The sequence below is a fragment of the Rhodnius prolixus genome, unplaced genomic scaffold (genome assembly GCF_049639745.1).
Source record: "Rhodnius prolixus isolate KJV_2025 unplaced genomic scaffold, Rpr scaffold_12, whole genome shotgun sequence".
NCBI classification, from domain to species: Eukaryota; Metazoa; Arthropoda; class Insecta; order Hemiptera; family Reduviidae; genus Rhodnius; species Rhodnius prolixus.
Window position 1 is genome coordinate 4,213,846 of NW_027411635.1, and position 27,391 is coordinate 4,241,236.

Consider the following 27,391-nt stretch of genomic DNA (forward strand, 5'->3'; position numbering starts at 1 on the left):
TGTACATAAGGAAAGCTTACTGCCCTCATCCGAAGAACGCAGGGCTGCTAGCCTCCAATGTTACCCAATAAGACAAAATCATGCGCCGCTATGTTATTATTTCGTATGATACATCTTTTTTCGTCTCTTGTTGACTTCTCTTTCCGTTCTCTCATGCCCATTGGCGATAAACACACAGAGCGCTGATCTCAGCTTTTGTGTATTGGCGTATGTATCCACAAGCCTTTCATCGTTTCTGCTATAAGAATTGGAAAAAATTGGTCGACCATTATCTTGAAGTGGAGAGCAAATTAAACTAACCGCACTAGAATCAGAATGCCAAATGCAAGATAAGTAGTTAGTAGGGATTTCTCTGTATTTTTAAGAAAACCTGTAGAGCCCTGGCTTCCTATGTAATTTCCTTCTACTCGTCTCTCTCTAATCCTGTCTGTAGAGATAGCTTCAATAATTGACGTTCCATACAACATCTGAATAGCGTGTTTTTGTTATTTATGTACAATGTAAGTATTCGCTCTTATTTTACAGCCGCAGGTTTTTAAAAAGTAAATATTGTTTGCTGTTACCCTCGGTGTTGAGCCACTCGTACAAATCGCGCTCCACTTGGTCAAAGTAGAAAGTACATAACCTTCTTTTTAGTTACCTTAGTTTTAGTTTTAGGTGAATCAGTAGTTGGAGTACTTACATGCGAACAGTATTGTGGAGTTAGTTAATCACGGATTTACAAACTTTAATATATGAAAAATGGATTGAGATTTCAAAGTGAGCTGAAAGGAGGATGCGTACGCTAGTAGAGAGAATTTACAAGTTGAATTTACAATCTTGTGAAAGGAAATGGCAAATATCAATTCTATTACTTTTATTCGAGTGATAAACAAATTGCAGAACATACATAATTTTTTGGAGATTTCTCTACCAACATCGTAGTGGTAAAATTAATTTATTTATAGTTCTGAATTATATTTTATTATATAGGTATTGATATTTCTACTTTTTAAGAAATATAGGAATATACTACTAGCGCAAATCTTATTTTCACGAACGACTCCAAGACCATAACTGAAGTAGGAGCGGCTGTGGTCAGCTCTGGTTATATACACGTATTGTTCTCCTTGCCCTCTATTTACAGTAATTATTCTGCGCAAGTGGTAGCAGTTTTTCCTAAGTTAAATCGCAGTTATCATTATTTGGATAGGGTTGTAGCATTACTGGTCTTGAGGAAACAAAGCAGAAGGGATAGCAGCCAGACGGTCTTGCATACCTGCAGGACGCGCCTCTTTTCAAAAGAAAACGAAAGCGTAATAGAAACTGAACACCGACACAACTCTGAAAATAAGTTGAGGAATTGTGTAAATGATGCTTACTTGTTGACTACCCCCTTTTCTTGTGATGTGGAGATAGACCTACAACCCAATAGTGTATTACTTCTCACGTAGCAACCTCTAAATCATATCGGCCACTGATGAGGGCTGAAATGTCTGGCGAGATTTCAAGGCATACAACCAACCAACCAGTGTTCATTAACCAAAATGTTAAAGATTTAAGCGATGTTAACTGGTGGAACTCTTCTTTCAGACATAAGCTTCTAGAATAATTGATACCACACCTTCTACTTGGATGTGCAAGACTAAACACAAATATTTGACGCCACATAAATCCTGCTTCCTCCAATTGGCTCGCCTTTGAATTGGATATACAAGATTGATAAGAGTATATGTTGGCACATGATTGTAATGCAGTGTTACGCTTACTAAGGAAGACATTTCTAACTCCCTGATTTCAATTAGAACTTCCTACAGACTGCCTCATAATGTAACTGAACACTGGAAAATGCCTCCATTTGCGTAGATAAGTATTTGTAATCCACAGAGCTACTGTATTTATGAAAAAAGTCATGCTATCAAGGCTTCAAATCATTCATATTAAACTGTACATTTCTTCAGTTAGATATATTTTATTTCTGTATCTCGAAATGATTAGATATTACAAGTCAATTATTGTTAAAGCTTGCATATGTACATACCGGTGGAGAATATTAGGAGAAAAGTATTTCGGTTCGAAAATTTCAAATCTAGTTTCTTTGATACCTTTGGAAGAGGGGGTCTCGGTATGTCTATTAAAAGAGTTCAGAGAATGTGTCTCAAAATCTAAGAAGTTTATTTACCAACTTTTTGCAGAAAGTTTACAGCAATGCGCTTTCTTTGTCACGCCACAGTCTGGTAATGAAATGAGTAAAAAATTCAATTCATTTTAAGTTTCAGTAGTTACCATGGTCAAAGTGTGAATAACTAGATTGCGATAGGTGCATTACAACTTCTGTTGTTATTTCTAGATGAATTTTTTGGATCTTCTAAGCGGTGCACAGCTCGGCAATGTGCCCCCAGCTAAATTTAGATGTCGGGCTAATTATATCAAAACTTGTGATTTAGCCGTTACTCATGATAAAGAATTCAGTACTGCTTACTTTAACAACGTTTATTATGCAGATGTTTTGATGAACAGGTACTATGATTGAAGTGAACATTATTACATTATAAATTGTATTAAAGTATAATTTTCAGACAAATTAAAACATGTAATTAGTTAAACCACTACATACAATGTTATTAAATTGCATAAAATGTTTTTTATCCATTTGAATAAAATTAATGTATAACTTATATGAAAAATAGTGTAATATTAAAAGAAATGAAACTATTTAATATTTACCTTCAATTATTCGCTTTAGGTTGCTTCTGACGACTGATATTACGCAATGCATGATGTTTGACCTGTCTGCAGATCATGTATTTAGCCCAAAAACTGAATTTTGGACCAAAAATGACAATTCGGCTGTAGGCTTACCTTGTGCTACATGGGGCGATAATTGTAGTTTTTTCATATCTTCCGGTAAGACTATATAATTCATAATTCTACAGATAGAGTACCTTAAGTATAAATTTTGGTGTGATGTTTGATTATATGCCGATTATTTCAAACACCGAAAAATATTTAAAATTTTACTTTTGAGAAATCTCATAAAAAAAATATTTAGTGTCTTAATAGCCATTTCAATAGTATTTTTCGAATTGAAAACTAGAGGCACAGGCATTTATCTTCGAAACTCATTTTCCTAATTTTTTTACTGGATCCAGAGTCTCAACAATTACAAGTTTTGAAACCACAGATACTATCATACGTTTTCCATTTTCTATCTTTTATCGTTTTGTGTATTTGAGATTTTTTTTAATGTTGCCAAATCGTTTGTCATGTTTCATTTTCTTTCCGTATTACGTTAGTGATATAAGTCTTAGCAAACAGGCATGGTTTTAAGCATAAGCAAAAAAAGACTGATCATGCGGTAAAAAAAATTTCGCATCCTTTAGTAAGATGACTAAATAGCGGTGGAGTGGAGCGGAAACGATGAGTACTGCTGTATTGGAGGTTCAAATTCTCAGTTTTTACATGAGATTTTAAAGAACGCTTTTTATTTCATTATGATTATTTTATTATTTCATTATGATGTTTTTGAATGAAGTCAATAAATGATTTTATCGTTAACAGGATGTGGCAGTGATATAAAAGTACATGATACAGAGACTTTGGTAATCATTGAAAACTTTAATTTAGATGCGAACAGATACAATTATAGATTGACAACATTAGGGCACGACACAAGTCCATTTAGCAGTAATTTAATTGCAGGTGAGAGAAGCAAAATTTTAATTAGTTTTTTCGAATTTATTAAAATTCGTATTATTTTTAAACATAATCATTGTTTGGTGCTTTTATATTTTTCGTAAATGGAAGCAGTATTAAATTTAATTCTTTCAGGAATATAAAAAATTGATTTTCAGTCTAAAATAAATAATGCCCTTTTTGTTGAAAAAAAATTACTGCCTTTTATGAATTTTAAATTTTTTTTAAGAAATAGCTCTTTGTGTGTGACTGTAAAGGACAGTTTCTTCAGGATGTTGATCTGACTAACTAGATACCATTTTAAATCCCAAAATTTTGAGAAATATGTATTTTATATGGCAGTATTTTTTTTTGTTTTCACTTAAGATCAGGTTTCTTTAAAGCATTTTCTTCGAGTACATAAAAACTTATGAAAATAATTTTTAAACGTTAACTTTGATATTTCGGTGCTTTCACGCTAATTTTAACACGAAGTAATATTAATTATCATTTGTCTAAAGTTTGATAAAAATCCTAATATAAAAACTATTTGCTAGTTATAAGTTCGGGGATTGTAGTAAAAGAAAGTCGTGTGAATGTTAAAACTATTTTTTTGTTATAGTTGCCAGCAGCGACGGCAGTGTTCCGGTGATTGATCTGAGAACTGGTAATATAGAATCAATGGCAAGCATGTATTTATCAGATGTCAGCAGCATATCATGGTCTCCTTTCCATGAGCACATTATTGCCCTCACTTCGAATGATTCGCATAGTTTACAATTATGGGATATGCGTCATTTTCGACAGCATCGAACTTCTATTCGTTATGCTACTCGGATGTCCCCTGATTTACAATTTATTGACTATTCTACGCTTGCCTGTCAAAGAAATGCTTCTTTAGATATTGTAGATATATTTAAAGATGAAGTAGTGACTCAAGTAATAATAGAACAAACTAATAGATACAGACGTAAAAACAAATTCGCTATCAACTATCATTCTGAGCCAAAACTAATTTATTTTGCGTTAGGAGATGAGCTGGCAGTCCTTAACTTAAAAACTTATTCAGTTATCAACTCTTACAGGGAAAGCTTATTCCCAGTGGAAATCGCTCTCTTCAATCAGTCTCTTGGAGAATTGTATACGTTTTCAGACAAGGAGTCAATAATTTGGAAACAAATATGAAGAAATATGAAAAAGTAAAAGAAACTAATTGGCAATAAATACACCAAACTAAAGTATCAGTGAAGCTGTTCCAGTGTTCCAGCTTTTTACACCCCGGTTTTCTCTCAAATGAGTAAGAACAATTTTCTTCTAATGGCAGTATAAAAACCACTTCTCAAATAAGCACCTATTACTCTTTGATTAATACACTCGCTTGCGAAAACAAAAACTTTTCAATTTATATATGTTTTTATCGAATTTTCTTTCTCTAAATATCTTATTTTCATTTATGACTTCCCGAGTGCTAATGCCATTTATTCGGCATATTTGTAATTTTTCTTGCGGGCACTAAAGGGTTTAATTAAAAATGGTCAGAAAGAGATTTACCCCTGCACTTTTTTGAAGACTAAAGCTGTTGATAATCACTTATCTGAAATAATAAGTAGGGTGTAAATTTTCCCCCCCACCTATACAGGGTGATCCATTTAAAACGCACCAATCGCTAATAACTTTTTAGGAAAGCGGAATTTCGAAAAAACCCACGAAGTAAACTAATGTTTTTTTTGCGTATAGTTTTCAAATTTTTAACTCCCGATGCTGTATCTTTATTTTTGGCGGAGTTACGGTCAAAAACCTGATTGGGGTTTCATAAAGACCACTGGTTTTGACAATGATTATGAAAACTGCATAAAAAACTGTGAAAAATGACGTTGACCCCGTTTCGATATCCGTAGTATTAGTCGAGATATTTAAGATCAAAGTTACCATTTTTTCTATTCGTGAACGGTTTTCAATATTAATTTTCCACCAGAAATACACGTTTTGGGAGGTCCTCTGATTGCAAAAAATGTTATTTGCGACGCAAAGAAAAAAATAATGATAATTGAAGATTTTAAAACATGAAGTGTCATGTAATGGTTGTGGGTGAATTAGGATAAATTTGTTTTATCATCAAATAAAAGCAACATCACATCATTATAATGCACCCAGTATGCAAAACTTCTTGACCAATGATTACGGTAAGAATATCTTGCCAGGATGTTGGTCTAGTGGTCAAGAGCATGGCTTTGTAAGTGGGAGATCCCCAGTTCGAATCCGGCGTATGCAGTCATTCTTATTACTTAAAAAACCATAATACTTTTTTAAATGAAATGTAGTCATACGCAGGATCCGAATTGGGGATCTTCCAATTTACAAAGCCACGCTCATGACCACTAGGCCAACACCCGCCCTTCCCCGGCAAGATATTCTTACCGCAATCATAGGTCATGAAGTCTTGCATACAGGGTACATTAAAATGATGTGTTGGTTGCTTTTATTTGAGAATAAAACAAATTTATTCTGACTCACCCATAACTATTACATTGCACTACATATTTAAAATGTTTAATTATTATTATTTTTGTTCTTTGCGTCACAAATAACATTTTTTGCAGTCAGAGGACCTTCCAAAACGTGTATTTCTGGTGGAAAATTAATATTGAAAACCGTTCACGAATAGAAAAAATGGTAACTTTGATCTTAAATATCTCGACAAATACTACGGATACCGAAACGGGGTCAACGTCAGTTTTCACAATTTTTGATTTAGTTTTCATAATCATTGTCAAAACCAGTGGTCCTTATGAAACCCCAATCGGGTTTTTGGCCTAACTACGTCAAAAATAAAGATACAGCATCGGGGGTGGAAAATTTGAAAACTAGACCATAAGAAACATATAGTTTACTTCGTGGGTTTTTTCGAAATTCAGCTTTCCTAAAAAGTTATTAGCGATTGGTGCGTTTTAAATGGATCACCCTGTATATACAGGGTGACCAGAGTTACATGCTCCACCCACTTTTTTTTTAAACGGCGGGAAATTTAAAAAAAATAAAAAACACGTATTTAATCATTTTTAGTTTAGTTTATTTTCAGTGATTGACCCATATTTTTAAACCCCAATATCCCGAGATACAACGTTTAACTTTTTTTCAAATGGAACGATATATTTTTTTTTTGCATATTTTTATAGTACTTGAGCTCCTAAAAAAAAAACTAATTTTTTTGTAAATCGGTTAGGTTTTCAAAAGTTATGGTAATTTAAAATATGAAAACAAAATTCAAAATTACCTTATTTTTTTTAAAGAAGCTGTTCAAACTGGGCACCATTTGGATAAGCAAGCCAAAGCTCTGGATTCCCATGCTCTGTTTGTAGCAGCACTTATGGTAGCAAAGTCAAGTTCTAGGCAGGCTAGAGTTATTCGACGTTCCACGACGTAGAGCCACGGGATTAAGGTTACTGTACATTTTATTTTTTAGATATCCTCACAAAAAATAGTCCATTGGGGTTAAATCCGGAGATCGAGGTGGCAATTGGATCGGACAATGAGTTCCTAAGCACTTTTCATGTACATTTCTGTCCAGGTAACGTCGAACAACTCTCGCATTATGTGCCGGGCAACCAACCATCTTGTTGAAAATACATATCTAGCCGACGTTGTAGAGGAACATCTTCAAGCAGAACTGGCAAAATGCAAAAAGTTAGATACCTTGCACCAGTTAAGTTCTCTCTGTAGAAGTATGGGCCAATTAGTTGATTTCCTAAAACTCCACACCAAACGTTTGTAGAAAAAACAACCTGAACGACGAATAACTCCAGCCTGCCTAGATCTTGACTTTGCCACCATAAGTGCTGCTACAAACTTAGCTGGGAGTCCAGAGCTTTGGCTTGCCTATCCGTTGAGGGTGCTCAGTTTGAGCTGAGCTTCTTTAAAAAAAAATAAGGTAATTTTGACATTAAACTGAATTTTTTTTTTCATATTTTAAATTACCATAACTTTTGAAAAACCTAACCGATTTAAAAAAAAAATTTTTTTTTTTAGGAGCTCAAGTACTATAAAAATATGCAAAAAAAAATAAATATAACGTTCCATTTGAAAAAAAAAGTTGGACGTTGTATCTTGGGGTATTGGGGTTTAAAAAAATGGGTCAATCACTGAAAATAAACTAGACTAAAAATGATTAATACGTGTTTTTTATTTTTAAATTTCCCGCCGTTTAAAAAAAAAAGTGGGTGGAGCATGTAACCATGGTTACCCTGTATATATGCATTCTCAAATGCATTTCATGCTTAAACGGTTAATCTGAGCATTTTATTTTTAGGAATTCCAAAAGACGAAAGGTATATTATTAAATAAATATTTTTCTCAATTTTGTTTTTTTTAATAAAAAAGTGATTATTTAAAAAAAGTGTTACTTTCATAAATACAATTTTTTGTAGTTTTTTTACGTACAAATTAATGATAATAGAAGAATAAATAAATAATCATAATTTTAAAAAAACGTGATCTGCAGCAAGTATTATTATTAGAAGGCATATTGCCTCTTTTGTTCATTAATGTAATCAGAATACAATGTGTTACATTACATTATTTGTGTTCTGCTTAAATAGGGAGGAATGTTGGTGAGTTTGATCGCTGGTGACTTCATCAAGGATGGTGTGCAGTGTTTGGTGGATCGTCCGGAAACTGGGTCTTAATGAGGATTTTTTAGCCCAACAGCTTTTCATCAATGTGTACACAGATTTGGGTGTGTTCTCCGGGCATTGAAGAACATTGCCTTCTTTTATATATTTTACAACTTCTTCATGTGTCATACCTAAGCGAATAGAAATGAATTCGGTAAGCATTCTGGCAAAAACAAATTATACATACAAAATTCAAAATAAATAGCGTTCCTCGTACAAAATTACTTAAGAAAATGAAAGTTTTAATATTTGTAATTTGTCTTAGAAAATATGTCAAATCGTCAGTTAAGATCAGAGAATAACTGATTTTATAACATATCTAATTTAGCAGGTTCTTCCATAAATCTAGTGTTAAATAATTAAATTGAATATTTAAACAAAAATTATTGCACTGATACATATATATGCCCAGCCCTCCACTATAAGTAAAACGTTTGATTAAATCATTTATACTGCTTCGTTCGCTAAATTTTTTAAAAATGCAGTTCGATACAAAATTATCAAAATTTGGAATATTAGAGAGTTTAGGGATCCTGTTAAATGATGATCTGAGAGAATACATTGAAATATCCAAGAGTATTTTATGAAAATTGGACTAATCGACAGGTCAAATGAAAAGAAAAGGCTGCACACTTGTAATAAGAAGGTCTCGATAAGAAATGCTATATACTTTGTGTTGGAGGTGACATTAAAAATATGATGAAATAAAAGAAATCGTTAAAAACAAAAATAGTCTCCAGAACTGATTACAGATCCTTTAAGAGTAATTTTACAAAAACTTATTTTCTTATATTTACAGATGATTGAATGTAATACATTCAACTCAATTTACAGATGATGTAGTAACATTTTACCTTAACGTTCTTTCTAAAACAAAAAATATTTAGCTGTTTCATAAAAGAAGCATTAAGTAAGATACGAGCAAAATTTTGAAATAATATCTTCCCACCTTAGATAAGAAACGGTGGAATTATCCCATATTAATAGCAGTAACTACTTCAAAGAAATCTGTTTTCAGAAAGAGATTGTCGTTCACTATACTGTGCATAAACAAGATGGCAAAGCAAAGCTTATGAATAGGACTGTTAGAGAAGATAAGAGCCACAATATTTTATTCAACTTTGGTAAAGAATAAGTGGGTAGGAGAAGTTCCTACCTGGATAACTGTAGTTTAACAATTGCTTTAGAGAAAAAAGGTGAAAAAAAATCAGCAAATTTTTTAAGCTTATGTTCCAAAGAAAACAAGAAATTTCTTGGTTGGGCAGCCTCAGAGTGGACATGGGTTAATCCAGATAAAAGCAAAATTACTTCTATAATAGAACTATTAATAATAGCCTGTGATGTAATATTCGAATAAAAAAAAATCGAGAAGAGGAAACGAAAGGAGAAGTAGGAAGAAAGGAAGATAAACTAAATGAAAAAGACAAAAAACAAAGAAGAATATGTTTGTGTAATAACCTGACTGGCAGTTGTAATCAACTGAAGAATTTATAAAGGACTTTAAAAAGTATATAATTTACACATGGTTCAGAAAATTAGAATTATTTTGTTTATTCCGCTTGTATCTGTTGAAAAAGACAATTGTATTGTGTTTGCTTCTGAAGTATGAAGAATTATTAGAATTATATCATTGCAATTACAACATGGGTTTTCCCATGTAATGGGGTGTTCATGCAAAGATCGTTTTTCTAAATCAGTACCCCGGAGGTTGTGACAACACTATGTCACATTTTAAATTTTTTACAGGAGAGCAAATGAGTTTTTTCGCGGCTTTTTCTTAGTTATAAGCCCACGGGAGTTATTTTGCTTAAATTAAATCTTTGGTCGGTAATAAGTAACATAGATGCACCATAAGTGATGGTTGGGTAATAAAAAAAAAATTGTATCAGAAACATTAAAAAAAGAAATTTTGAAAAAATGGACTTAGTGTTGTGTACCTCCGTGGTACTGAAATAAAGAAGTTCCATGAACTTTAAAATTCGTCTGAGGTTACGAATTCAAAACTAATCAGTTGAGTCTGAAAAGTAAAATAATATACTTCTTCAATAAATACGAGTAGTTCGTCTTAATTGTGAAGGTAATGTATTATTACCTTACTTAAAAAAAAAAAAATTTGACATGCTTATCTACAACATGGTGTCAGCGAGAGCTTCAACAGATGGCAGTAAGATGGCTCTTTATGAGGAATTTAACAACTTTGCGCTCAAGATTAATACAATACACAATACACGAGGCATTAATAAGCTAGATGTCATTGCGCAAAAAACATGTAAGTTATTAAAACAGTACTTTAGAGGGAAGTATCTAACCCAACCAAGCCTCTTCCAGAAATACCTTTAACAGAACTTTTCTAGGAAAAAGTTTTAAATAAAAGTGGAAGGCCAATATGGGTACAATGTGTACCTAAGTTAACTAGAACTATCTAGTACTATGTTTACAAAATCTCAAAAAAGGGAAAATTCTATTTACTAATAAAAAGTACTTTCGGTGAAGAAAATTAACAAGTTACATTCGGTTTCCCTGATTGATCCTAACCAATAATGAAGTTTCAGCTTCCTGCAATTTTTAGTTTTTGAGATATTTTTGACCACAACCACACACTGAGGCTTTAACCACAGTTTCGAACTGAGGGAAATTCCAAAGATACATTTCTGGTGAAAACGCGAAATAGAAAATTTGACATGTTTACAATGTTTCAAGTTATACTGCACAAGAAAGTAAAAAAGCAGCCTCTTCCTTGGTCTTACCATAAAACCAAGAACGTTGGGACTGAAAATGGACTTTCCAGAAAACATCATAAACTAGTTCTTGATCATTCCTAGATGAACAACAAATTTGTATTACTGTGAATTCAAGAATTTTTATTTCTTGCTCTCAAGCCTTGACACCAATAAAATTTGGCAGCAAACCAGCAAAAGCAGCATAAAAATTTTTGCTTGCAAAGAAGCATGATCACCAGAAAAACGAAAATAGGACTATATCCTCTCTTTCGCCCACCGTTGATGTGTGCTTCAAGTTTTTGGCGAGGATCTAACAAAATGAATAATAATGTAGAGAGAGCGGAAATGGGCGAGGACGGCCGAACGCCGAAACGGGGAGCCCCCTAGTATAGCCCGAGTCAGTGTGGCCTAGAGCGTGGGCTAGAGACAAGCTAAAAGGAGTAATACTGCGCTGTGCACTACCTGCGAGCCGGAAGTTCGTCACGTTCGTCGTGGTGTCAACCTGGTTGGGAGAGACTATTCTTAGTTGCTATTAATACGTATGTGTGTAAAGAGATTTCTTTTATTTATAATAAAGTTTTGTTTTCTTTTCGTTTACGTTGGTTTCCTTACTTACCTTCCCCGTCCCTACAAGTGGTGTCAGGTGTAGCGGTTTTTATTTTTTTTTGTGTGTAAAAAAAAAAAAAAAATTATGTGGTATTAGAATGTATGTATGTGTAAATTAGTATGTATGTATGTGTAAATTAGCTTTAAGGTGATATCATTTAAAGAGTAAAACACAATTAATAATTAAGTAACGCAGTGTAATAATTCAGGTGAATTAATTACTAATACGTGAAAGGTGCAATAGTGGCGGTGACCTTGAACGACTAGCATCGTTCTTGTTGCTAAGGGCTATAAGTACCAAGTTAGACGCACGTACTTATTTCGTGCTGTACAATAAGCAAATTAAATTAAAAAGGGGAAGATTCTTTTCAAGTTTATTCAAATTGAATAAACTTAATTAATAATAGATTAATTAAATTCAATAATTTATTAATTAGTTATTAATTTAATTAATAATAAATTAAATAAAGCAAAATTTAGTTAATTTACCACTGTAATAACAAGTTCTGTGTTTTTCTTCTGATTTCATGTGGCACGAAGGTAGTAATTAGGGATAACTGTTTCTAAATTGTAGACTAATAACTGACAGGAAGCTCTGAAAAGTGCGATAAATAAGATGGAAAAAAGAGTAGAGCAGTTGGAACAAGAGCTGGTAAGGTTAAAACGGGAACACCAAACACTTGTCGAGACTAAAACAGTCGGGAAGTCAAAGGAAGCTGGTTCGGGAGACAGTAAAGTTAAACGAGACATGAGCCTACAAGCCCTAATTCGGCCTTGGGGGGGGGGAGGGCAGATGAAGAGTCCGTGGATAATTTCCTAAGGAATTTAGAGATGGTAGCGAACTGCGGGGGATGGACAGAACAGGATAAAACCCTGATTTGTAGGCTAAAATTAACCGGAGCGGCAGCTACATGTGTGGCGGGCTTCCCAACCTTAATAGAACCCACAGCGACTCTTGAACAGTACCGCCAAATACTTAAAGAACGCTTCGATTCGGTCCAGTCCCCAGCGGAGAAATTATTACAACTAAACTCGGTTTGTCAGCGTCCGGGAGAGAAGGTTAAAGAATTCGCAGATCGGTGCCGCAGACTGGGGGAGGAGACTATTCCCAACGAAGCCAGGGCCGCGGCGGAGATGGAGTGGGCGCGCAAGCAAGCCATGCAGGTGACCCAAGCAGCTTTTGTGAAAGGGCTTAGGGGAGAGATTGGACTACCGTTGCGGTACCAGTCCCCATCCTCTTTTAACCAGGCGGTAGAAATGGCCACCAGGATTGAGGATGCTCAAAGCCAAGTGCCCTACCCAATGGAGGTTAGAGCGGTGCAAGGGACTTCGCGGGAAGAGGGGAAAGCCCATAACAACGGCAGCCGTCGTAGGAATTATCTGCTACCGATGTCAGCAAGGCGGGCACCTTGCCCGTGACTGCCCAAAAAAAGGGTTGCCCTCCGCCCAAAATACATCGATACAGAGACAGTGGGAAGGGGGCAAGCCCAAACCTAAAGGAAGCTGCTTCGTCTGCGGGCAGGCGGGACATTTTGCGCGGAATTGTGCGAAACGGGCAAACCCAGCCAAGATATGCGTGTGTCAGCACGCTGAGATAGGGAAAGAGTTAGCCCCAAAAGGGAACGGACCCTCGGGCGCCCCACCGGCCGGTCCGAACTTTCACCTGGGGCCTCAATATTAGTACCAACGGTGTCTTCGGGGGAAGCCAAAGGATTAACCCTGGCTCTCACCCTAGCCGGACAACAGAGGACGCTGCTTGTAGATAGTGGGTCAGAGGTTTCTATTCTGAAACGAGCGATAGAGGGCACTCCTCTATGGAAACCCAGAGTAGTAGCGACGGGTGTAACTGGAAGTACCCTTTCTGTGGAAGGTGAGCAAGAGGTGGAGTGCAGGCTTGGGGGAATATCCGTGAACCACCAATTTCTGATTGCCCATGTAAACACTATTGGCGACGGGTTGATGGGGTTAGATCTGATGGCCAAGTTGGGGGTTATAATAGATGCCCGAGGAGAGAAAGTGGTAGTTGATCAGGCTTCCGCAGGGAATAGCGAGACCCTCTTGGAACCCTCCAGGGAAAATAGAAACCCCACGGTGGTGAAGGTGGCAAAACGTGTGGAAATCCCCGCCTACTCGGAGAAAATGATTGAGGGCCGACTACAGAACAGGATAATAGGAGACGTGGTGGTTGAACCAGTTCCGCAGGCGCAACTGGGTGTGCGCCTGGCGCGCAGCCTCAACCTTCCAGTAAAGCGCCAGGTTTGGGTTAGCGCAATTAACCTGACTGGTGAACCAGTCCTTCTTGGAAAGGGTCAGACTCTGGGGGTTGGCGAGCCCTTACACTCCTATGAAGTTAAGGAAAGTATTAAGTCGGTGCGAACTGTAGGGGGCGGCCCAGGGGGCAAACCGGGTAATCTGAAAGAGCGAGAGTCTGAACTTTTGGACAAACTGAGCCATTTGCCACCGCCGGACCGGGAGCAGATACTCGCAGTACTTACACGGTATGCAGGAGTATTTGAGGAGCCGGACTCGAGCGGGTGCAGCCTCTCCACGTTTCATCATATTAGAACCCTGGAGGAGGGGCCTATCGCGAAGCGCCCTTATCGTGTACCTCATAACCAAAAACCGATCGTGGCCGAGCATTTGCAACAGATGTTACAGAAGGGAATCATAGAACCGTCTCAAAGTCCCTGGTCCGCGCCAGTGGTGCTGGTGCAGAAGAAAGCACCAGATGGAAGCACCAAGTTTCGCTTCTGTACCGACTTTCGAGGGCTCAACCAAATCACCAAGACAGACGCCTACCCTATCCCACTAATTGTGGAAACGTTGGAAGCCTTGGGACGGAGTAGATATTTCACTACTCTGGACCTAAGCTGTGGTTATCACCAAATCCCCATCTGGCCCGAGGACTGCGAGAAGACGGCATTCAACACGTTGGGGGGGCACTACGAGTATAAGAGGATGGCTTTTGGGCTGGTAAATGCTCCCGCCACATTCCAGAGGCTCATGGATCAATTGCTGTCCGAGATCAAAGGAGTGGAATGCTTCGTCTACCTAGACGATGTAATAATTTTCAGCCCTACGATCTCGGACCATTGTCGACGATTGGAGCACGTTCTCTCTCGGTTGGAAAGCGCCAACCTAAAGATAAGGCTGGACGAATACGACTGGGAGCAGACAGAAGCTGAAGTAGTAGCGAGACCCCCTTATCAGCTTCGGAGCCGGACCCGCGAGGAGTCTAGAAATGATGAAGAAGAAGGAGAAGAGATCCGAGGACCCGCGGGGGCGGAGGGCGGGGTGTATACACTACTGAGGGCTCGCCCCCAGATGGGACCTAAGGGGGAGGAGTCGACGGGAGAACCGGCGAGCTGACGGAGCGGTAAACGATCTCAACGCACGAGCCCCGAATCTAAGCCCTGTTAGGTGTTTCTTTCTGTGGTTCGGGTGAAGGTAGGTACGAAAGGCTGAGCATGGTGAGGGGCACTGAGGTGTTGGCTCTAACAATACTCCTCTAACGACCCAACCGGTGCGAGGACGACGAACTCGAGCCCTCTCCGCCAGGTGGGAGTGTTGGCGCGGTGGACTCCTGGGAAGTTGTCAATAACTGTAAGTACCCACGCCGGTGAGGGGCCAGGAAGCGCTAGCGCCAAAAGTAAAGAGCACCCAAGAGTTCAGTTCCTGCTACCCATGCTCGGGAACTATATCCGGAATCGGCGCTCGAAAGGAAGCTGCAAGAAGGGAGGCCTATTGAGGACAGCTAGCCGAGAAGCGAACGAGAGGAACGAGCAGCCCTACATTGGTGTCGTCGGTGCAAACCCCAGACCACTGCGCCAGGGCCCCCCTCCTTCCTCAACCTGGAAGACCATATGAGGTGGATGACCTCGTAAAAGTGGAGCTCCAAGAGGAATCCCCACTTTTGAAAAGAGGGAAGCTGTGTAGAGAGAGCGGAAATGGGCGAGGCCGGCCGAACGCCGAAACGGGGAGCCCCCTAGTATAGCCCGAGTCAGTGTGGCCTAGAGCGTGGGCTAGAGACAAGCTAAAAGGAGTAATAGTGCGCTGTGCACTACCTGCGAGCCGGAAGTTCGTCACGTTCGTCGTGGTGTCAACCTGGTTGGGAGAGACTATTCTTAGTTGCTATTAATACGTATGTGTGTAAAGAGATTTCTTTTATTTATAATAAAGTTTTGTTTCCTTACTTACCTTCCCCCTCCCTACAATAAGATGGCTTTCTTAAAAGCATTTTATTTGAAGATTTCCACTCTGGTTCGAGCACCCTGAATAATCATGAAAATCTGTTAGAATATAAGTTCAGTGTGAGACATGATATCTTACCGTAATAAGGTTGCAAAGCAAATGAAAATATTTCCCACAGACATACACCAAAAGCCCAGACATCAGATTCTACAGTGTACTTATTATAAAGTATACTTTCTAGTGGCATCCATCTCACGGGAATAGCATCATGTTCGTCCCCCTGAAAAGTTAATTCATTTAAATACAGCCTTGAAAATTATGGTCCAATTTTTTTGCAATTTCAAAATTTACTGGTTTTCCAGGATATACTCCGATGAGAACATTGAACAAGAGGGAGTGCCAAAGTGAAAGGCGCAAAACAATACCCTCAATAATTTAAAAAATCTCAAAGAGGGATGAAAACGAAGTTTAGTAAGCCGGAGTTTTCTTGTTCACATACATTGCGGTAGTTACGATTTTCTCTTTCTAGGAACGGCATATGTCTGATGATGGACACTGTTGTCTTGTAGGAACAGAAAGCTGCCCAGGGCCCGATAGGCTGATGATGCGCTGTCAATTAAAATAGTAACTTCAAAAAAACATTAATAAGAAATTTTCCTTTTAGATTCACATCTATGTGTAACTAAAAATTAGAATGGAATTGCTTTAAAATGTTAAGAGTACTTATTAAATAATAACACAATATTTTAAACAAAAAATGGAAGTACCTTATAGTAATCCTGTAGATACATTTTTTGTGAAAGACCGAAGTCTGCAATTTTAACAACCATTGAATCATCAATTAAACAATTTCTTGTGGCCAAATCTCGATGAACAAATTTACGGTCCGATAGATACACCATCCCACTAGCCACCTAAAAATGATGTAATTTTTTGTTTTGCATGATTTAAAATTGTTCTTCCAAAAATTGCAGCCTTTTTAATTTAATACATTCATTAATATGTTGCAAGTGGCTAAAAAAAGTGAAAAATAAGAAGTGGCATTTTGAAACAAATAAATTATAATTGGTCCGAAAGCAACTTTTTTTTTAACTAAGAAATAAAAAGCAACTTTTTTTTTAACTAAGAAATAAAAAAATTGATTATTTTACGCAATGAAATATCTTTTTTAAACATGTCTTATCCGATCACTTTATTCCACTTCCAAAGTTGACGGGTCGCAATAAAAGCAAATATTATTTTACGTCAATGGATAGATAGTAAATGTCATTAAGTAACAATTTTATTTTCATTTTTCACCGAAGACAATAAAATAGAAAAATCAGTTAATGGAAGAATTCTGATGAACCGTACTGAATTTAATCTGTAATAGAGATATATATAATTAATGCAAATGAGGAAGCGGTTAAAAATTAAGAAGCAGAGTAGCTGATTACAGCATTATCTCATGACAGACACAATTCAAAGAAGTTATTTTTGACTTTGCAATTAAACTCAAGCTCATAAAGCACTTAATTTTTTTAATTATATAAATATATATATAAAGTTTTGTTATTGTCTTATTATTATGATTTTATTTTTTTTTCTTGAAGTTTCATGAATTTCTTTTATTTGTATTTTTATTATCTTTTATGTAAAATTTCTTTTGTGTTAAATGAGTACTCTAACTCTTTGCTATGATGTATTTCTAAAAGCAATAAATATACATACATACATTATATAAATATATACAATATTACCAAACAAACAAAATTAATAAATAAAAAATACCTGATGCGCAATGGTTAGTAAATCTGGAATTGTCAATTGTACATCATTGTATTGTCTTCCGTCAGTGGAGTGTACAATGTAATTTGATGGAGAACATGACCTGTAGGCATAATAATACAATAAATATAATTAAATTAAGATTTATAAATAACCTTTTTTCTTTAATTAGTCTCCCTTATCTATATAGTATTATGTTCATACTTCTGCCAATATGTTTCGACATGAATTTCAAAAACTTCAGTTTTTGTGGAAATTACTCGCTTTCATTTTTGGCATATACGATCGTACATCTATATCTTTCCCTCATATTATTTATTTTATTTTTTTCTAGTTTTACCACAGCTCCTGGTTGATTTAATTTCGAGAATGTGTTTAATTATCAGGCACTAATAATTAAGTGTTCAGAAATAAGAGATTTTTTTTTGTGCAAAACAATTAGTTATACTTAGATGTATAACTCAATATTCAAAAGTTTTTGAATAAAAATTCAATAACAGCATAAAACAGTTGGAGTGAAGATAGCGGGGTTTGAGGAGATACGAATGTGATATAGAGGGGATAGAAATTTCTTTATTCTGTTCTTTCTCTCAACAAGACAGTGAGATTTATTTATTGCAGTTCATGGTAGCCGAGCGGTAAGAGGAGAGGTCAAGAATGCTAAGATATATTGTGGTACTGGGTTCGGTTTCCGCTTCTAGGCCTTGGTTTTTATTTAATGGTTAATAAAAAGAATTCCCAGAAAAGTACGTTTACTAGTCGCCTCCGTTCACGAGACCTAATTTGGTAGCTGAACGTAAAGCCCGCCTGAAAAAATAGGCATTACTTTACTTTATATTTCTAACACTAATATTATTCAAACGTTGAGCACTTACAGAAATGATATAAATAATTTTGAAAAAAAAGTTAAAGCCCAGTCATTAGAAATTTCAAAAATAAAGAAAGAAAATACGAAAATTTTGGAGAGGAAATGTGAAATATAAGAGTAAAAAGACATATGCATAATTCTGTTCATCGATCATATGCAATATTATGAAAAAAATTACGAGAAAATGAAATTAGCACTTAGTTATTACTTAAATTAGTTAAGCTGATGGTTTTAAAAATATCTTTAAAATATATATATATCAGAATTACTAATTACACGGCGTTCTTAAAGAATTCCAGACGGACTTTAGACCAAATTACACCTCAAAAGTGAACCTATTTACTACAGTTAACATGATTAATTACTGTTCATTATTGATTCAACATTAGAATTAAGTACTAAATGGCAATAAGTTTGTCTTTTTTTATAGACTTCTTAGCAGCTTTTGATATGGTTAACCGTCATTCTCTTACATTTAAGCTTCACAACTTGGATCTTTCTACTAAGGTGTAAAGTCTTGAGGAACTCAAGTCGAATACTGTGAGGTCTGCCGAGTGCAGGAGAGAAGAGGCACAGTTTTTTATGCATATGGGTGCCTTCTCTGTCCACTCCTATTCTCAGTATGTATAAACGATATTGAGGAATATCTGGATGGAGGTGGCGTGCTGATCGGGTCAAGGAAAGTTAAAATTTTTGCCCGTGCGGACGACCTGATGGTTCTCGCTTCTGAGGTGCAGTCTCTCCTGAGAATGATTGGTTGGATATTTCGCTCTTTGAAATTTGATATTGACAAATCTCAGAATGATGCTCACAAATCAGCAATTAACGGGGAAAGAGATGATGACATATTTAAATGGAAAAAATGGTTTTCCCTTCAAATTTTTGTGTTCAAGCCAAAAGAATTACAACTAGTGAAATTTTATTTTCATTTTTACTTATCTCGAATTATATTTTGTTAATACTTCCGTGAAATTTTGATATCTGCTGTTCTTTTGTATGATTGTTTTCGAAATTAAGTTGCCATTTGAATTAAAAGTCTGGATTTACTTATAGTAAAGTAAGTAATCGCCTATTTTTTCAGGCGGGGCTTAACGTCCAACTACCTATTAGGTGTCGTGGACGGGGGTTTATACAGGGTGTTCAGCATAAGACTACGGTAACTTCGGGAGGCGATTCTGGGCATCATTTGCAACAAAAAATTCCATATAAACTATGGCTCGATTCGGCTCCGTTTTATAGATATTTTTAATTTTATGTTTTTTCAAGGTGTTACTACTTTTTAGCAAAAAGATGTCTATATTTCTCAAACTATTAAAGCTACAGCTATTTTAATAAGCTCATTAGAAAGAAGGTTAAATTTCCTTTTAAATAAGCTAATTTGTATTCCAAAATAATAATATTAAGTATTTTACTTTGTGGCCCAAACATAAGAAATAGCAAGTTTCTAATTTTTTCCAAAAACTTTGACTTCATTTTTCTCAAAAACATTTCATATGAAAAAACCGTGCACTATTCAGGAAAAACATCTACATACGATCACCTTTCGAACGGTATACAATAATTGGGGTTATGTTAAAAATTGACGCAGAAATCTGTTATTAATTGCAAAAAAGTAGGCCTCAAAACAGCGTCAGCATTATGAAAGGAATTCACCTACCATAAGAATATAACTGATTAGAATCATCAAATCCAGTACGATTTTTTGCAAACGTGTAATTTAATAATTAATTAATTTAAGGACTATATTCAAAAATATAAAATTTACATTATAAATAATAAAATAAAATAAAAAGAAGAAAAATGAATATGATGTTAAATGAGTGTTAGGTACCAATTTCAAAAGAAAGGATTTTCGTTTAACGAGTTTAGATCTGTGTGTTATTCTTTAGTTAATTAAAGAAATATGCCAAATAATGTGAATAAATCACAGATTTTCTTGAACTACTCAATAAACTTTTGGAATTTACAGGTTGTGATTATTTGAATATAATCCTTAAATTAATTAATTATTAAATTACACGTTTGCAAAAAATCGTACTGGATTTGATGATTCTGATCAGTTATATTCTAGGTGAATTGCTTTCTTAATGCCGACACTGTTTTGAGGCCTACTTTTTTGCAATTAATAACAGATTTCTGCGTCAATTTTTAACATAACCCCAATTATTGTATACCGTTCGAAAGGTGATCGTATGTAGATGTTTTTCCTGAATAGTGCACGGTTTTTTCATATAAAATGTTTTTGAGAAAAATGAAGTCAAAGTTTTTGGAAAAAATTAGAAACTTGCTTTTTCTTATGTTTGGGCCACAAAGTAAAATACTTAATATTATTATTTTGAAATACAAATTAGCTTATTTAAAAGGAAATTTAACCTTCTTTCTAATGAGCTTATTAAAATAGCTGTAGCTTTAATAGTTTGAGAAATATAGACATCTTTTTGCTAAAAAGTAGTAACACCTTGAAAAAACATAAAATTAAAAATATCTATAAAACGGAGCCGAATCGAGCCATAGTTTATATGGAATTTTTTGTTGCAAATGATGCCCAGAATCGCCTCCCGAAGTTACCGTAGTCTTATGCTGAACACCCTGTATATTATTTTCAAGATTTTTCAAACGATCAGAAATTTCTTAGTTTAGTTTACAATAATTTTTGTGTTTCCTTTATTTGTAATTGTGTTGTACAACGAAATACGGTACATATTGAGTACGTATTTTAAATTGTAAAGGTACAGTCGAACCTCGCTTAACGAGCATAATTCGTTCCAGAACCTTACTCGTTACGCGAAATACTCGTTAAGCGAAACAATTTTTTTCATATAAATTAAAATAAAAGGGGATAATTGCTAGATCAGCCACACTTACACCATTTTCTCGTTTCTCAATGATTTTACGTTTCAATTCTAACGTTATTTTAATTCTTTTCGAAGCCATTTCGTTAGAGGGATAACAAAATATACACAATAATATTTAAACACAAATATCACTATATGGACTTCCCCTATACACCACTCATTCGGTGAAGTTCGGTTTCGACTGTATCAATGCATTAGATACGTGGAGAATATGAAACGCATATGCGTAAACAGGAATGACTAATCGAAGAATACGAAAACTGCGCAGTCAGCGAAATGTCATTAGAAAACTATCGTTATGCGAAACATCGCTCGCTATAAGAATCAATTTGTTTTACTCGTTATGCGAATTACTCGTTAAGAGAGGTGCTCGTTATGCGAGGTTCCACTGTATTGTATGGAATGAAACAAAATTCAAATAATCAATCACGCATTTGGTTTAAGAAACATATTTTTTACCTTAGGAATTCATTCAAATCTCCTCGACCCATATATTCAAACAGCAGGCACATCGGCTTTCCAACAGCACAAACGCCTAAAAGTTTAACTATATTTGGATGATCAAATTCAGCTAGCAGGCAGGCCTCCCTTTCAAAATCAAGTTGAAGGTCTTCTGATGCTTCTTCTTTAAGCATCTTAACTGCAACAAGGGTGAATTCTTCTCCTTTCAGCAGTCCTGGGGCCTTTGCCTATAAATAAATCAAACAAATTTACTACGTCTTTTTTACTTTGATAAAAACTTGCATAACAGTAAAGAGAAATATAATACAAAAACAAAATAAGAATTTAGGTAGATAGAAACAGATGCCTTCTCACACACGCTGCTCACGTAACAAAATCGCACAAGCATCTGGGCTCGAATGAATAAAAAAAAACTTAGTAACAGGTGCACCCATTTTGCAGCAGGATCTTTTCCAGTGTTTGAGGGCTTGCTCTAGATATATGTTAAAAAGGAGAGGGGATAAACAGCAACCCTGCTTCAGTCCTTTATTTACCGGGAAACTTCCGGAAATCCGCCCACCTATTTTTACTGCTCCACTTATATTCATTTACAGTCCTTGAATTGCTCTGATGAGGTATCTTTTAACTCCTAATTATGAAGCGCTTCCCATAATTTGCCTAGCGGTACAGTATCATAGGCCTTCTGCAGATCCACGAAGATCATGTGGAGTTCCCGATCACAGGCTAATCTTTTCTCATTGAGCATTTTGAGGCTGAAAATATGATCTATACATGATCTACCAGCTCGAAAACCTGCCTGCTCTTCGCTAATGACTTAACTTCTTCCTCAAGTCTGCTATTAAGGATGTGCCCATATACACTTCTAAGAGAGCTTGTTACGGTGATTCCCCTGTAGTTGGAACAGTCTTTCCTTTGCCCTTTCTTATTACAAAAGTAGTGATGCTTATAATTATTTCAAGGAGAAAGTGACGCAAACTGTAAAATCTTAATCAAAATCTAAAAAATGTAAATTGTAATAAATATGCTTCAATTATTACCTGGAAAACTCTACCAAAGGCACCTTGTCCTAAATCTTGTACATATATTATATCATTTCTAGGAAACTCTAACTTTTCCAATTTAGGATTAAGGCAAGTGCCTGCCGTATGATAAGCAGTGTTACTTGGCAGTTTCTCCAAATCTATATTCACATCCTACAAAAAAAGAGCACTTTAGGCTTTCGATGAAATGTTGTTTTTAATTTTAAATTCTACATGCAAAGAAATTTCTGACAAATACATATACCTATAAATACGTACTCTAGTTGGTGTCTGCCTGTAAGAGCGACGATGGTGCATCATTCGTTGGCACAGAAGTATTAACAATAAAAGTATGACAATTGTAGCAAAGCCTGAACCTCCAAATATCATTAAGTATGTAGGAGTAAACAGCGAATCCATTGTTATTTCAGTCTTCTTCAAATTATCCTCTTTCACCACGTCTGGAATAGTCAATTAATAAAGATTGAAATCTTCTTAGCTAAGTATCTTTTCAACTAGGGAAGGGGTGGTATAACACAAAATCAAGTAGAAAGATGAAAAAATAGAACAAATGTTTTTATTATAATAAAATTTTAATCTAATTCTTTGCATTAAAACAAAATCTGATCTGAACACTCACACTACTTGCTCTTACAACTACTTTCGAGGTTCTAATTCTTAAATTTTGTTTAAACTCCGAACATTTTAATCATATTTTATTCTATCGTTACACAGCTGTGAAAGCGTACATTGTGCTGATATATGTACCTTACTGAAGAGCTTACCTTAACCTCTACAAGAGAACTGCTCTTAAAACTAATTTTCCTATAAAAATGATTAAGAGTATAAGTTATATATCTAAGTGTCTGAACTATATTTAAAAAGAAGTTTTCAGAAATCCTAGAAGCCATTTTCGAGAAAACTCCAAAAAGTGAAAAATTTTTGAGTATAGAGACGTCTGGTTGAGAAATTTTCTTCTAGCTAGATTGTTTAAGGTTTAAGATTCTTACCACATTGAGGAATGTCACAGTGCTGCCATCTGACGGTAGGATCCGTAGTATAACACCAAGGCATCGGTTCTTCACCGCCGGCATTTCGACAAAAATTTTCCGCAGATTGCACTTCAGGAAACACAAGTGGAGGCCGATCATGTGAATGTGGTACTGCGGAATCCCATCTTTGGCATGGCAAACCAGTTTTAGTTAAATTCATCCTACCAAGATACCATCTTCCCCGACCACTTACACAATCAGCTGTAGGAAAAAGGCAGCATCTGAAGGATAAAGTTAAACTATCCGCTTAAAACTAACCAAACTATTTTTAGTTTTTCTTTGATTTCAACTACTTTAATAAAAGCGAATAACTAATTATTTAAGTGAAAATTTATTGGCGAATTTAAACCTTGGAATTTTAGCGTCGATAATTTCATAAACACTGCGAAGAGGGAGAGTGACAGCGAAGTTTGTTTAAGTGATTCCAGACTGGAGAACACTGTTTGGCCAGAATTTAGAGTTTAAATAAATAGAAATCTGTGGCTCCAGATATCCACAAGAGGGATCTCAAGACTGAGGTCTTCTATCTGTTGAAGGAGTGACATAGAGATTTTTAAAAAATGAGAATATGTTCATATGCTGAGGCGCGCTTAAAGACTTCGAGAAAACCGTGTTGGAGCTCCAAATTAGTCAGAAATGTGTAGAAGACTGGCTCTCCGAATTCTAAGTACTGAAAACAAGAACCAGAACAATCTGGCGTGGAAGGCAATGAAAGGGCGGTCGGAGGGTTGTATTCATCGTTGAGTGGAGTCGAGCCAGCAGTCGCCATTACGCATGGATATCAAATAAATGAATAAAAATGAAAAATGAGGAAAAGAGAATCGGAGAAGTATCCTCAGACTGAAGGTTTATAAATGTAATAAGTTTGGGAGGCAGAAGTATCTTCGCTCCCTAGAAAGAATTTTGTGTGTTTCGACTGGGCACGCTCAAGTGACCATATTCACACTCAAAATAAGAAAGTTGGTAGGTCAATTCTGAAAGTTAGAATTATGTTGAATACGTTGGGGAAATATCATGTCCCAAGACAGTACATCCATTCGTCTATACTAGGTTTAGTTTATTCGGGAGAGGTATACACTTAAGGGAATGCTAGAAATATTTGGGTGCATGGATACCTCAGATACTGTAAGCAGATTGTTAGGTTGCCAGATGGACAGGAGGAGACCCTTCAGTGGGCGTTTTTTGGGTTGGGTTGAGGATGGGAAATAATGCCATATTAGTCGGAACTGAGCCCTTCGGCTTCTACGATAAATAATAACAAATATGTTTTGGTGTCAAACTTACTGGTTACTTCTTCTTGATTGATTTCTGTAAGACGTGTCCAAGAACACACAGGTTGGCCACCTTGAGGGACATCTGAATGTCTAGGTAATATATCACAATTAGGTAAGGTGAAATGCCCTCTAGATTTTAAGAATATACGTCTCTGTTTGTTATCCTCGATTACTGCCCAATCATTATAGCAGAAGGAATCTCGTACAGCAATACAGTCTTCATAGCATAAAGGTAGAGGAAGTGTTTTACGTTCCAAAACCAGGCACTGTGGAAATGCGTACGCACACAGCAACTTCTGCAAAACCAGTACAAGATTCAACATCGTTCACTTTTTATCTGAAACAACTAAATAACTGTTCATAAAAAATGATTTTAAGCGAGATCTGAAAAAATAAGGCATTAAACTATAACGTAACTTTCCATGTTTATGTTCCCATCAAACGAATTCTGCTGTACAATTACAATTTATTAAATGCATGTGCCTTCGAACTTCCAGTGAACACGATTCTATGTTGTGAAAAGTAGTTAAAATACATATGATTGTGGGTTCTAAATGAATCTTACTGTCGTATAAGCTCAGTTTGTTAGTTCATTACTATTTTCGCGTAGACTGTGAAATGAATCTCGTCGTACATCTTTTTTTTAAACAGTCAACTAACACTACATGTTGTTAGTGTTATTTAAACATCATATACACATAAACATCATTTGTAAGAGTGGTACTTCTAGGAGAAAGATAAGACGGCAAGAGAAGACAAACGCATGTAAAAATAACTCAAAAATAACGCCATTTCTGGAGAACAAAAAAGTACGGTAATCAAGAAAATAATACAATTTCAATCAAAACCGTATGTGAAAAGAAGTACAAGTTCGTCGTCGTTTTTTTAACGGCAATGTTTTACGTGAATATAGGCAGTTAAAATTGCTACTGAGCGAAGAATAAAACATTAGAGATCTTCGTGCGTAATAATTGCAGACAGGTGTGGTTGTGTATTGTTTACAAAGAAATTTTTAAAAAAGTACACATTAAATCGTTGAAAATAGTTTTCACAAGCAAGGTATGTAGCTACGAATGACTAAACGCAAAGTGAAGAAATAACCTCGGCTGGACTTCTACATGGTTCCTTTAGTTGTTTAATAATCTCTTCCCAAAGACCTGTCGTTATGTGTTCATTACGCCAACTCCCTGAGCCATTGAACCAAATCATTCCTGAGAGATAATTTTTACAAATTTGCCCGATATATGGAGCACATTCTCCTACTTGTTTTCTTATTGCAGTTTCTACAAAAAACAAAGTACACAAAAACGTCAATCTGCACAAATACACATCAAACAATCTAAGGAAACAGTTTTTTTTCCTTCAGTTGTCGTTAGTATAAGAATGTAAGTAAAAACCAAACTGAAGGAATGCAATTTAAATCAAACTAACATTAAAAATACAATACAAAACTTTTAAAATACTAACCGCCTTTAACGTTAACAATGTGAAAGATGAAAATGACAATTTGCAAAGAAATTCTCATACCTCAGCTGATTATTTAGATCATAAATAGAATTTACATGTCTAAAAATAATTTCAAGTTTATGTAACCATCATAAGCACCAAAAATGAAAATATAAGCAGAACTTAAAATTGGAAGATAACCTATCATTTATCATTTTATACATTGTTCATTGTTGTCTACATAATACACAAACAGTATGGCTAAACTACTGATTACGACAAAAATCTTTACCAAAAAATCGTATACCAAAATTATTTGATTTAGCTCAATATCATAAATATGAACTGCAAGCAGTTAGAATATTAAATATTAAATAATTCAGATAGTTCACAAATGTAAAAGCCAAGCCCTTATATTACTTTTCCTTTTTAAATTTTAGAAAGGGCACTCTCACCTATACACCATAAAAACTAAATATGAGGTGTTCTTCTTTTTTTAATGTACAACAATGAATTGCTAGAACATATAACAGCAAACTGGCTATTTCAAGGTATTTCATTTTGTATATCCATAAAATAAAAAATAATTAATTCCACTGCAGGATTGTACTTTTCACGTTGTCTGAATTATAAATCAGTCGCATATCAACAAGTGAAAATATTGAGAATTACTAATTAGCCTATGAAATCTGAATTATAGTTCCTAGCTAGAAACTCAATACAAAATCATAGATATCAGTGCTCATTTTTCTCGGAATTTTATCTTTAAATAAAACAATTTAACTAGTTAAAAAGCCGAAAGCGTTT

General features: G+C 35.4%; 2 protein-coding genes across 3 annotated transcripts; one reads left to right on the forward strand and one right to left on the reverse strand.

Annotated features, from left to right (window-relative positions):
- The first annotated feature begins 439 nt into the window (after positions 1-439).
- LOC141461761 (DNA excision repair protein ERCC-8-like) lies at positions 440-8,710 on the forward strand. Of its 2 annotated transcripts, XM_074143064.1 has the most exons (7): positions 440-500; positions 652-926; positions 2,330-2,499; positions 2,726-2,886; positions 3,541-3,681; positions 4,277-4,951; positions 8,250-8,710. In XM_074143064.1, exons 3-6 carry the CDS (start codon positions 2,330-2,332, stop codon positions 4,837-4,839), a joined length of 1,035 nt encoding a protein of 344 aa, XP_073999165.1. In that variant the 5' UTR covers positions 440-500; positions 652-926; the 3' UTR covers positions 4,840-4,951; positions 8,250-8,710. The 2 variants fall into 2 exon arrangements, with proteins under 2 accessions (XP_073999165.1, XP_073999166.1); XM_074143065.1 differs by lacking the exons at positions 440-500; positions 652-926 and adding an exon at positions 1,719-1,849.
- Nrk (Neurospecific receptor kinase) lies at positions 7,999-26,799 on the reverse strand. Its single transcript, XM_074143063.1, has 11 exons — positions 26,606-26,799; positions 26,240-26,421; positions 25,149-25,434; positions 23,823-24,065; positions 23,092-23,273; positions 22,831-22,986; positions 21,791-22,020; positions 17,612-17,711; positions 16,609-16,755; positions 15,980-16,121; positions 7,999-8,455 (listed from the first exon to the last, which is right to left on the reverse strand). Exons 1-11 carry the CDS (start codon positions 26,661-26,663, stop codon positions 8,217-8,219), a joined length of 1,965 nt encoding a protein of 654 aa, XP_073999164.1. The 5' UTR covers positions 26,664-26,799; the 3' UTR covers positions 7,999-8,216.
- Positions 26,800-27,391: the final 592 nt, after the last annotated feature.

What these genes read in the sequence shown, in the direction of transcription:
- LOC141461761 (XM_074143064.1), top strand. Translation starts at nt 2,330, where the DNA reads ATGAATTTTTTGGATCTTCTAAGCGGTGCACAGCTCGGCAATGTGCCC. An exon ending in GCAGATGTTTTGATGAACAG is followed by an intron (nt 2,500 to 2,725) that starts GTACTATGATTG and finishes TATTCGCTTTAG; the next exon opens with GTTGCTTCTGACGACTGATA. An exon ending in TAGCAGTAATTTAATTGCAG is followed by an intron (nt 3,682 to 4,276) that starts GTGAGAGAAGCA and finishes TTTTTGTTATAG; the next exon opens with TTGCCAGCAGCGACGGCAGT.
- Nrk (XM_074143063.1), bottom strand. Translation starts at nt 26,663, where the DNA reads ATGAGAATTTCTTTGCAAATTGTCATTTTCATCTTTCACATTGTTAAC. An exon ending in CTGTGACATTCCTCAATGTG is followed by an intron (nt 23,274 to 23,822) that starts GTAAGAATCTTA and finishes TGACTATTCCAG; the next exon opens with ACGTGGTGAAAGAGGATAAT. An exon ending in GATTTGAATGAATTCCTAAG is followed by an intron (nt 17,712 to 21,790) that starts GTAAAAAATATG and finishes TTATGCCTACAG; the next exon opens with GTCATGTTCTCCATCAAATT.